At 44.6% G+C, this 12,265-nt stretch overlaps 1 protein-coding gene across 5 annotated transcripts; it reads left to right on the forward strand.

The window, feature by feature from the left end:
- Nucleotides 1-361: 361 nt before the first annotated feature.
- On the forward strand, nt 362-9,019 carry klhl15 (kelch-like family member 15). 5 transcript variants are annotated; one of them, XM_029695759.1, is made up of 10 exons: nt 362-392; nt 2,459-2,546; nt 3,473-3,574; nt 4,119-4,257; nt 4,332-4,520; nt 4,640-4,864; nt 4,996-5,157; nt 5,274-5,483; nt 7,091-7,281; nt 7,955-9,019. In XM_029695759.1, exons 3-10 carry the CDS (start codon nt 3,555-3,557, stop codon nt 8,721-8,723), a joined length of 1,905 nt encoding a protein of 634 aa, XP_029551619.1. In that variant the 5' UTR covers nt 362-392; nt 2,459-2,546; nt 3,473-3,554; the 3' UTR covers nt 8,724-9,019. The 5 variants fall into 5 exon arrangements, with proteins under 5 accessions (XP_029551619.1, XP_029551600.1, XP_029551610.1 ...); XM_029695740.1 differs by lacking the exons at nt 362-392; nt 3,473-3,574 and adding an exon at nt 1,750-2,069 and having other exon boundaries at nt 2,438-2,546; XM_029695750.1 differs by lacking the exons at nt 362-392; nt 3,473-3,574 and adding an exon at nt 1,750-2,069.
- Nucleotides 9,020-12,265: the final 3,246 nt, after the last annotated feature.

Consider the following 12,265-nt stretch of genomic DNA (forward strand, 5'->3'; position numbering starts at 1 on the left):
AAATCGTTTCATCGATGTGCTTTTGTTTGATTTATTCATCGTAAAAGAAGTGAGAAAGAACTTCAGATACATGCGTTGGGTCCGTCCTTTATTGAGGACGTCACTCATTATTTGTCCATTTGTAGTTTTTTTCCTATATTTTTTGGTCAAGTGCCCGCTCGCTCTATGTTAAATGATACATTACCCGCTCTATGTTAAATGATACATTATCGCTCTTATTTTCTCGATAGTATCTCATTCTCCATATCCCGTCAATCCTTCACCAGCACAGCTCCTCCACCATCAATAAGGGATCACAGTTTTCACCTGGATTCGCTTGGTCAGTCTATGTCATGGAAAGACCAGGTGCTCATAATGTTTTCTACACTCACTGTATGTGATCGTATAGAAATGTAAGTAAGGTTTGAAATGATTATGTTTTAGTCAAATATTATATATGTTTGGGCTTCTTGCTGTCAATTTGTAGTCTACAAATTATTTCGAATTATTTTCTGCCCATGGCCAGTGGCGTAATGTACTTAAGTAAAAACACTTTAAAGTACTACTTAAGTAGTTTTTTGATGGTATCTGTACTTTACTTTACCATATATATTTTTGACAACTTTTACTTCACTACATTCCTAAAGAAAACGATGTACTTTTTACTCCATCAATTTTCCCTGACACCCAAAAGTACTCGTTACATTTTGAATGCTTAGCAGGAAAGGAACATGGTTCAATTGACACACTTATCAATTGAACATCCCTGCTCATCTCTACTGCCTCTGATCTGGCGGACTCATCAAACACAAATGCTTTGTATGTGAATAATGTCTGAGTGTTGGAGTGAGTGTGCCCCTGGCTATCCGTAAAAAAAAAAATATATGAAAATTGTGCCGTCTAGTTTGCTTAATATAAAATAATTTATACTTTTACTTTTGATACTAAAGTATATTTAAAACCAAATACTTTAACTTTTACTCAAGTAGTATTTTACTGGGTTACTTTGACATTTACTTGAGTCATTTTCTATTAAGGTATCTTTTCTTTTCCTCAAGTATGACAATTGGGTACTTTTTCCACCACTGCCTGCAGCTGAATCTACAGTAGCTAATGATCTCTGGTCCATGGTGACAAATTGTCTGTTTGTGAGGTAGGATTTGAACTAGCCAATGGCCAGGCCAGTGAGACCAATGAGCTGCTCCAGTCTTTCCGGTAGGATGTTGTGGTTCACAATGTGAAAGTTTGCACTGAGGTCCAGGATGATCAGGATGCCTATATACCCTGAATCAGCATAACGATAACCTTATGTATAACCAGGCCAAAACAGTAAGCTACAGTTCTGCTCAGTAGTGTAAAGAGTTTTAAATGTTGTGCTCCACCTGAAAAATGATTTGGGGTATAGACTCATTAACACTGCCCCATTGTAGAACTTAAATGGATACGATGCAGAGATTCAGACAAGGCTTCAATGTTAATACCGGTAAGGAGGATGAGGGCAGGACATCAAAAGTGTGTAAGCAGGGTTGCTGGAACAGCCCGCTCTGGCTGTTCCACCAAAAAATCATTCCATCATTCGGTTTAACTGCTGAGAAAAAAAAGAGTGAGGGAGAGATAGAGGATAGTTGATTACAAGGTCAATATTTGTATTTTATATTTCACCTTTATTTAACCAGGTAGGCTAGTTGAGAACAAGTTCTCATTAATAATATGAAGAGAGAGGCCTCAATTATTCTGCACCACTGCAGCTCTATAATCCCAGGTTGACCCTAGTACACCAGGTTCACTTGTACTGCACAACGACGCCACTAAAGTTCCGTTCTAACAGGCTAGACCTAGGAAATGACGTCAGTGCGGGGAATATGGCGTCTGCAATGGCTATGGACTCTACAGACAAACAGTATATTGATATCAAGTTAAAATAACAACTAATTAAAGCCGCGGTGGAATTGTAAATGGACGATAAGGAATCTTCGGACATGTTTTTTTATTGTCCTTTTTCTTGATCTCGGATATAAACCCGCAACACATGTCAGAAGGAGCCAGGTCTGCCTGGTCAAAGAGGGGTTGTGGGGACTTGCAGCGCCGAGGTGAGAGACACTAGCCTGCTAAGCTAGCTAGCGATAAATAATTCCACGGGATGTCGTGAGCTACAAGCCAATGCAAGCTTGCAATAAAATGTGTATTGTCGTTAGCAAGTTGGCTAGCTACATTGGCTATCATTTTGACTGTCCTGTCATGGCCTTGCGCGAAAAATAAGCAATCTGTGATTTTCCCGACTGCGCGAGCTCACTGGTTAGCTACGTTATAAAGTCAGTTTCCTAGCCAACACGATTACGTCAAAGATTAGCCTACACGGTGAATCTAATGTTTTTGAGTCAGTTAACGTTAAATGCACTAGCTATATTATCAATTATGATTTCATTCATAGGGGGGAAATTAATTTCTATCTTTGTAGAATGTTTTTCTCTGTCTCTAGATCAGGGCAAACATAAACAGAGGAAATGTGAGCGTCCCCTCAGCCTGCTGTCAGCTAAGCTCGAGACTGGCCTCGAGGCCCCCAAAAGGTACACTCTCCATGACAACCATGACAACCATCCATCCCTACTCCTACCTGTAGCCTGCATCCCTCCATCCATCCCTCCCTACTCCTACCTGTAGCCTGCATCCATCCATCCCTACTCCTACCTGTAGCCTGCATCCATCCATCCCTCCCTACTCCTACCTGTAGCCTGCATCCCTCCATCCATCCATCCCTACTCCTACCTGTAGCCTGCATCCCTCCATCCATCCCTCCCTACTCCTACCTGTAGCCTGCATCCCTCCATCCATCCCTCCCTATTCCTACCTTTAGCCTGCATCCCTCCATCCATCCCTCCCCACTCCTACCTGTAGCCTGCATCCCTCCATCCATCCCTCCCTACTCCTACCTGTAGCCTGCATCCCTCCATCCATCCCTCCCTACTCCTACCTGTAGCCTGCATCCCTCCATCCATCCCTCCCTACTCCTACCTGTAGCCTGCATCCCTCCATCCATCCATCCCTACTCCTACCTGTAGCCTGCATCCCTCCATTCATCCCTCCCTACTCCTACCTGTAGCCTGCATCCATCCATCCCTCCCTACTCCTACCTGTAGCCTGCATCCATCCATCCCTCCCTACTCCTACCTGTACCCTGCATCCCTCCATCCATCCCTCCCTCCTTTCTTCCTTAATACGGCCACCAGCCTTTGATCTGATAAAGCAGGAGGAATGGAAGGAATGGTGCAATTTTGAGTATTGGAATGGGGATCCAAGGCAGCCTGTTCATGGAGCCTCAGTATGTGTTCTCTTCAATCAGGGAAAGTTATGTTCACACATCTGGCTTAACTTTCTCAGTAGCTTTAGGACTAGCCCATGGTTTGATTTGAATAACCTTTTTTTTTTATTGATAAAGAAAAGATTTTCAACATACAGTTTCGATGTACAATAAAATGTTGGGTTTGTCGTCCAGGTGATTCAGAGAAGGGCGTTGTTAGTTTCTCCCAGGACACAAGGGCCACTGTCCTCTGATTGGCTCGGAATACCCCTCTGACATGCCCGTGGCCAATCAGAGGTGAGTGTGCATTGTGTGTGTGTGTGTGTGTGTGAGTGAGAGAGTGAATAGAGAGAATGAATGCATGCATTTGTATCTGATTGTCTGTGGGTGGGTGGGTTTGCTGTTAGTGTGTTAGTGCATAATTGTCTGCTGGTGTGCTTGGGTGTACGCACGCAGCACGCATTTCTGTGTGGGTATGTATTTTAGTGTGGGTGTGTATTTTAGTGTGGGTGTGTATTTCGGTGTCTGTCTGTCTGTATGAGCGCTGAGGTGTGAATGTTGAATGTTCTTGACGTCATTCTAGAGCCTTCCACTGAGACAGACTTTTACACACACACACACGCGTGTTAGAAAGAGAAATACAGCATTGTGTTTTAACTGTAGTGTGATGCATCCCTTTTGAGTGACAGTTTTTCTACTCTTATTGGTCTGTGGTTGAACAGTAAAGCACTACTACCGTCATATTACTAGTGTGTTATTAATCCCCTCTCCTTACTTCAGGTGTGTGTTGTCGATGGGGAGGTGTGTGTGTGAGCTATTAACCTCCTCTCTCCTCCTCCAGGTGTGTGATGTCGGGGGGGGAGGTGGAGATGTACCTGTCCCAGGTGCATGATGGGAGCGTGTCCTCAGGGTTCCGGGCGCTGTACGAGGAGAGACTCCTATTGGACGTCACGCTGCTCATAGAGGAACACCACTTCCAGGTTAGCAACAAACACACACTCTCTCTCGCTCTCTCTCTCGCTCACTCACTAACATGTAATGTTATCCCCTCCAGGCTCACAAGGCCCTGCTAGCGACCCAGAGTGACTACTTCCGGGTCATGTTCACAGCAGACATGAGAGAGAGAGACCAGGACAAGATCCACATGAAGGGGTTAACAGCTGCCGGCTTCGGCCACGTACTGAGGTTCATGTACTACGGTTCACTGGAGCTCAGCATGGTCACTGTGCAGGAGATACTACAGGTAACACACACACACAACTGTCTCTTTAACCCTTTAAGCTGTGATGTATGTCCAATTCTCTTGTTCCTTCTTGCTGACGAAGATCTGTCACTCTCTCTTTGTTTCCCCTCACACTCTAGGCAGCCATGTACGTCCAGCTAACAGAGGTGGTAGAGTTCTGCTGTTCCTTCCTGCTGTCTAAGATCTGTCTGGAGAACTGTGCTGAAGTGCTGAGGCTGCTGGAGGACTTCAGCGTGGGGGTGGAGGGTGTGCAGGAGCAGCTCGACAACTTCCTGCTGGAGAACTTTGTTCCTCTGATGAGCAGACCTGACTTCCTGTCCTACCTCAGCCTGGAGAGACTGCAGGTGGGCTGGAATAACTCTCATACATTAGTTGTGTGTGTACCTAAAAAGTGATGCTCTTTATAACAGGTGATATATTCTTGTTAACTGTGTGTGTGTGTGTGTGTGTGTGTGTGTGTGTGTGTGTGTGTCAGGCGTACCTGGACAGTGATGCCCTGAGTCGCTTCCCAGAGATAGAGCTTTATGAGTCTGTCCAGGCCTGGCTACGACACGACCGCCGCCGCTGGAGACACACAGACACTGTCGTCCAGTCTCTACGCTTCTGCCTCATGACTGCCGCTAACGTCTTCGAGAAGGTAAGACACACACACACACACAAGATGAGTCACATGGTTCCCATGTGTGCAACCTGCTCTCTATGACATCACCTCTTACTAATTCTTCTTTCTCTCTCGCTCCTCCCCTCCCTCAGGTGAAGACGTCAGAGTTCTATCGTTACTCTCGACGGCTGCGTCAGGAGGTGGACCAGGCTCTCGGCTACTTCCACGATGTCAATGAGCAGCCGCTGGTCGAGACGCGGTCCAACCGCATCCGCTCAGTCCGACCACAGACCGCCGTGTTCAGGGGCATGATCGGACACAGCATGGTCAACAGCAAGATCCTACTGCTGCACAAACCCAAGGTAAGATCCTACTGCTGCACAGATCCAAGGTAAGATCCTACTGCTGCACAGACCCAAGGTAAGATCCTGCTGCTGCACAGACCCAAGGTAAGATCCTGCTGCTGCACAGACCCAAGGTAAGATCCTGCTGCTGCACAGACCCAAGGTAAGATCCTGCTGCTGCACAGATCCAAGGTAAGATCCTGCTGCTGCACAGACCCAAGGTAAGATCCTGCTGCTGCACAGACCCAAGGTAAGATCCTGCTGCTGCACAGACCCAAGGTAAGATCCTGCTGCTGCACAGACCCAAGGTAAGATCCTGCTGCTGCACAGACCTAAGGAAGAGGAATTAGGCCTACAGCAGGTGTGAACAACGCTCCTCCTGGAGTGTGGAGGCTTTTGCTGCAGCCATTCTCTAATACAGGGGTTCCCAACCTTTTTTTTCCCAGGGCCCCTTTTTCCCATAGCCTATATTAAATACACCACCAGCTTGATAAAAGGCCACTCTAAAATGTGCAGTTTTTCCACACAACACAACGCTCTCAAGTTGTGGGAGCGTGCAATTGGCATGCTTTCTGCACGAATGTTACCCTAGTGCTGTTGCCAGAGAATTTAATGTTAATTTCTCTACCATAAGCCGTCTCCAACGTTGTTTTAAAGAATTTGGCAGTATGTCCTACCGGCCTCACAACAGCAGACCACGTATAACCACACCAGCCCAGGACCTCCACATCCGGCGGCTTCACCAGCGGGATCGTCTGAGACCAGCCACCCGGAGAGCTGATGAAACTGAGCAGTATTTCTGTCTGTAATAAAGCCCTTTTGTGGGGGAAAACTAATTCTGATTGGCTGGGCCTGGCTGCCCAGTGGGTATGCCTGTTCCCAAGTGGGTGGGCCTATGCCCACCCTGGCTGCACCCCTGCCCAGTCATGTGAAATCCATAGATTAGGTCCCATTTAATTAATTTAAATTGACTGATTTCTTTATATGAACTGTAACGCAGTAAAACCATTGAAATCGTTGCATAATGTGTTTATATTTTTGTTCAGTATAGTTTAACAAGACTCTTGACATCTTTTAGGTAGGCTGATATTATTCATAATAATGGATAAGGAATATGTTATTCCGCTACCAAATGTTTTATTCTGATAATTTATGAACTCTCAATTGAATTATACATATTCTCTTTTGATATATATTGTATAGATTACTTCCCAAGCTATTTTTGTTGTTGTTATTGTATTGTAATTTCAAATGTAATTAAAATAATTAAAAAACTTCCCAAGCAAAGTCAAATTTCTTTGAATCCTCGACTTTAGAAGGTCGTTGCTCAGCTTAGGAACGTCAGAGCCTAACCAAATATATGTGCATCAGAGTCGGATCTTCCTCTGGCATTTACCGCTTGTTTCTAGCCTAAAGCATCGCGGATTTATGCATTGTTTTATATCGGTATACTTCAGAGGGGCTGGGTTAAATGCGGAAGACACATTTCAGTTGAATGCATTCAGTTGTATAACTGGAAGTTCCTGCACCCCCCAATGAAATGTTGCTGCCTCTAGGTTGGGAACCCCTGCTGTAATATGTCAAGTGTAATGTCTGTATGATCTGTCTGTATGATCTGTCTGTAGGTGTGGTGGGAGTTGGAAGGTCCCCAGGTCCCTCTCCGTCCAGATTGCTTGGCCATCGTCAACAACTTTGCCTTCCTGTTGGGTGGGGAGGAGCTAGGGCCTGACGGGGAGTTCCACGCCTCCTCTAAAGTCTACCGTTACGACCCCCGCCAGAACTCCTGGCTACGCATGGCCGACATGTCTGTACCCAGGTCTGTAGTTGTCAGTACACAGGTCTGTACTTGTCTGTGGTTGTCTGTACCCAGGTCTGTGGTTGTCTGTACTTGTCTGTGGTTGTCTGTACCCAGGTCTGTGGTTGTCTGTAGTTGTCTGTGGTTGTCTGTACCCAGGTCTGTGGTTGTCTGTAGTTGTCTGTAGTTGTCTGTACCCAGGTCTGTAGTTGTCTGTACCCAGGTCTGTGGTTGTCTGTACCCAGGTCTGTAGTTGTCTGTACCCAGGTCTGTACCCAGGTCTGTAGTTGTCTGTGGTTGTCTGTACCCAGGTCTGTGGTTGTCTGTACTTGTCTGTGGTTGTCTGTACCCAGGTCTGTGGTTGTCTGTAGTTGTCTGTACCCAGGTCTGTGGTTGTCTGTAGTTGTCTGTAGTTGTCTGTACCCAGGTCTGTAGTTGTCTGTACCCAGGTCTGTGGTTGTCTGTACCCAGGTCTGTGGTTGTCTGTACCCAGGTCTGTACCCAGGTCTGTAGTTGTCTGTGGTTGTCTGTACCCAGGTCTGTAGTTGTCTGTACCCAGGTCTGTAGTTGTCTGTACCCAGGTCTGTAGTTGTCTGTACCCAGGTGGGACATGGTTTCATGTTTGTACAAGGTCTACTAGGGTGTTAAATATTTTAACAAATATTTATTTATAAACAATTGTCTTTACTTCCAGGTCAGAGTTTGCAGTGGGGGTCATTGGTAAGTTCATCTACGCTGTTGCTGGCCGGACGCGGGACGAGACGTTCTACTCCACGGAGCGCTATGACATCACGGCGGACCGCTGGGAGTTTGTGGACCCGTACCCGGTCAACAAGTACGGTCACGAGGGCACAGTCTTAAACGGTAAACTCTACATCACAGGAGGAATCACATCCTCATCCACCTCCAAACAGGTGTGTGTGTTCGACCCTGGGCGAGACGCAGGGGGGGGGGTGTGTTTAGCGGGCTTGGGGGGAGCGGGAACGACGGACACACACAGGACGCGCTCAGCTCGCACCCCAATCCTCCCCAGCACCCACACCAGCTGCTGGGAGAACAAGTCGAAGATGAACTACGCTCGCTGCTTCCACAAGATGATCTCCCACAACGGGAAGCTGTACGTGTTCGGGGGGGTGTGTGTGATCCTCCGGGCATCATTCGAGTCGCAGGGCTGCCCATCCACAGAGGTCTACGACCCTGAGACGGATGAGTGGACCATCCTGGCGTCGATGCCCATCGGGCGCAGTGGGCACGGTGTGGCGGTGCTGGACAGACAGATCATGGTGCTGGGGGGCCTCTGCTATAATGGACACTACTCTGACTCCATCCTTACCTTCGACCCCGACGACAACAAGTGGAAGGAAGACGAGTATCCCAGGATGCCTTGCAAACTGGACGGGCTGCAGGTGTGCACTCTACACTTCCCTGAGTACGTCCTGGAGCACGTCCGGCGCTGCAGCTGAGGTCTGGTTCAGTTCAGACATGCTCCTTTTTAAGGTTTGGGAATGCCCCCCTTTTTAAGACAGACTCCTCCCGCAGGCTCCAGACGGCAGATGTGGGCCGGGCGGTGGAGGATAGGTGTTTACAGGTGTGACACTAACGCTCTAACTACACAGAAGCTTTTCAACTAGAGACACAGAATGGACTAAGTAGTCTCAAAAGCCCGATCCTAGGCAACACCATGACTATGGTCTGGTTTTAATGATGGACACTTTTGGCATAGTGGAACTGCGTCACTGCCTACGTCGATAAGGGAAAATAAATATTTTGGGGATTCGCCCAGCAAAATGCGAGGCAGACATGCCAGAACATCGAGATTCAAATCCAAAGTTTGCAGGCAAAACCTTTGCAGTGGTTTTACTTAGCTAAGGGTAAATCACTTTTTGACAGCATCCCTTTTGATTTGAACGAAGCCTTCCATGCACATTTGCATATTCTATAAGCATTCAGAAAGTGACTTTGTGGACCTGAATTTCAAAACATTCAAGAGATAAATGTGCTCAAAGTTAACCCATTTTGCATACGTACAGTTGAAGTCGGAAGTTTACATACACCTTAGCCCTATACATATAAACTCATTTAAAAAATTTTTTTTTACAATTCCTGACATTTAATCCAAGTAAAAATTCCCTGTCTTAGGTCAGTTAGGATCACCACTTTATTTTAAAAATGTGAAATGTCAGAATAATAGTAGAGAGAATTATTTATTTCAGCTTTTGTTTCTTTCATAACATTCCCAGTGGGTCAGATGTTTACATACACTCAATTAGTATTTGGTAGCATTGCCTTTAAATTGTTTAACTTGGGTCAAACGTTTCGTAGCCTTCCACAATAACTAGGTTGAATTTTGGCCCATTCCTCTTGAAAGAGCTGGTGTAACTGTCAGCTTTGTAGGCCTCCTTGCTCGCACACACTTTTTCAGTTCTGCCCACAAATATTCTATGGGATTGAGGTCAGGGCTTTGTGATGGCCACTCCAATACCTTGACTTTGTTGTCTTTAAGCCATTTTGCCACAACTTTGGAAGTATGCTTGGGGTCATTGTCCATTTGGAAGACCCTTTGCGACCAAGCTTTAACTTCCTGACTGATGTCTTGAGATGTTGCTTCAATATATCCACATAATTTTCCTTCCTCATGCCGCCTTCTATTTTGTGAAGTGCACCAGTCCCTCCTGCAGCAAAGCACCCCCACAACATGATGCTGCCACCCCCGTGCTTCACTGTTGGGATGGTGTACTTGGGCTTGCAAGCCTCCCCCTTTTTCCTCCAAACATAATGATGGTCATTATGGCCAAACAGTTCTATTTTTGTTTCATCGGACCAGAGGACATTTCTCCAAAAAGTACGATCTTTGTCTCCATGTGCAGTGCAAACCATAGCCTGTTTTTTTTTTATGGTGGTTTTGGAGCAGTGGCTTCTTCCTTGCTGAGCAGCCTATCAGGTTATGTGGATATAGGACTCGTTTTACTGTGGATATAGATACTTTTGTACCTGTTTCCTCCAGCATCTTCAAAAGGTCCTTTGCTGTTGTTCTGAGACTGATTTGCACTTTTCACACCAAAGTACGTTCATCTCTAGGAGACAGAACGCGTCTCCTTCCTGAGTGGTATGATGGCTGCGTGGTCCCATGGTGTTTATACTTGCATACTATTGTTTGTACAGATGAACGTGGTACCTTCAGGCGTTTGGAAATTGCTCCCAAGGATGAACCAGACAATAGCCTGAGTTTGAAGGTAGGCCTTGAAATACATCCACAGGTACACCTCAATTGACTCAAATGATGTCAATTAGCCTATCAGAAGCTTCTAAAGCCATTACATCATTCTCTGGAATTTTCCAAGCTGTTTAAAGGCCCAGTCAACTTAGTGTATGTAAACTTCGGACCCACTGGAATTGTGATACAGTGAATTATAAGTGAAAAAATCTGTCTGTAAACAATTGTTGGAAAAATTACTTGTCATGCACGAAGTAGATGTCCTAACCGACTTGGCAAACTATAGTTTGTTAACAAGAAATTTGTGGAGTGTTTGAAAAACAAGTTTTAATGACTCCAACCTAAGTGTATATAAACTTCCGACTTAAACTGTACCTCACCATACCATGAGACATCCATGTCTTCTTCATCACTGGAAAAGATAACTGTTGAGATTTATATCATTTAAAGGCTTACAAACAGGGTTGTCAAGCTATTTTGTCATTTCTGGGGGGAATAACTTTTCTAACTTTTAACATCAATTATCTAAAAACACGTAAACTCATAGTCATACGTTTTAGCTTCGACCCTATTTTACATCCTCTAAGGCGTTTGTATTTTGACCGCCATCTGTTGAGAACATGCTCTTGAATACAGAGTGAGTGTCATGTTTGGGCTGATAAAAGTACTAAAATGAGGATAAAATGTCCACACATGTTGATTTTAACGGGAATATCTGTTAAAGTTATACTGTCAATCCTCCATAGAAAACCTATTTAAATCATAGAAATATAGATAATAAAATAGATATGACCATTTTAAGTTGATATTCGACGGTGGGTAGACGGGCTAGTAATTTAGAAGTAAAAATGTTGTTTCAATTTCAATGGTGTACCAGCAAAAATTGCAGTGGTCTGTAGGGATAGGTCCATTATATGATTGAAATGACACCCACCCTGTATTTAAGAGCATGTTGTTTATCAACCGATGGCGGGCACAACACAAAAACCTCGTGAAATAAGGCCTAAGCTACAACATATGTGAATATAAAAACAATAGTAATTTATGCACTTTTTTTTTTTTAAGAAATAATTTTATTTTTTGAAATAATGAAATAGTTTGACAACACTGTAGGTAAGCTTTTAAATGATATCAAACTCAACTGTTTCTCTGTTACAGTGAAGAAGGCATGGATGTGGAATGATAGGGTATGCACAATGGGTCAATTCTCAGCACATTTAAAGTCACATCTCATGTTATTGGTCACACACATATTTAGCAGATGTTATTGCGGGTGTAGCGAAATGCTTTATCTCCTGAATGTTCTGTTATTCAGGTCCAAAACGTCACTTCCTGACCACTTCTTCCATGGGCAAACATGTATGGAACGTTTTGTATAAATCAAAAGGGATGCTGTCAAAAAGTTATTCAATTCAAATGTTTTTATCGTTAAGGTAGTTCATTCAAACTAGCCACTTTGCGAAAGGTACTCCTTAAAAATAGCTTCCATAATCTCCATTTTGCTAGCTACTATTTAGTATTTTATTTAAACAGATAAAGTAGTGATGTTGACACTGCCATAGTTCCTCTTTTACAAAAGAGTCCTTCATTGAAACTAGACCCTAGTCACTGTTGTACGAGACTAAACATGCCATAGTAATCTGTCCTTCTCACAGGCAGAAAAGGTAGACTCGCTTGTGATCAGTGGTGGTGGGTAACTCAAGCTGATCATTTTCAAAATTAGCTTTCTCAGAAGAAATGGAAAAACATTGAGAAATGTTTTTCATGATTTAGCTGGTTTGTACTGAGGTC

This window comes from Salmo trutta, chromosome 2 (assembly GCF_901001165.1).
Source record: "Salmo trutta chromosome 2, fSalTru1.1, whole genome shotgun sequence".
Lineage (NCBI taxonomy): Eukaryota > Metazoa > Chordata > Actinopteri > Salmoniformes > Salmonidae > Salmo > Salmo trutta.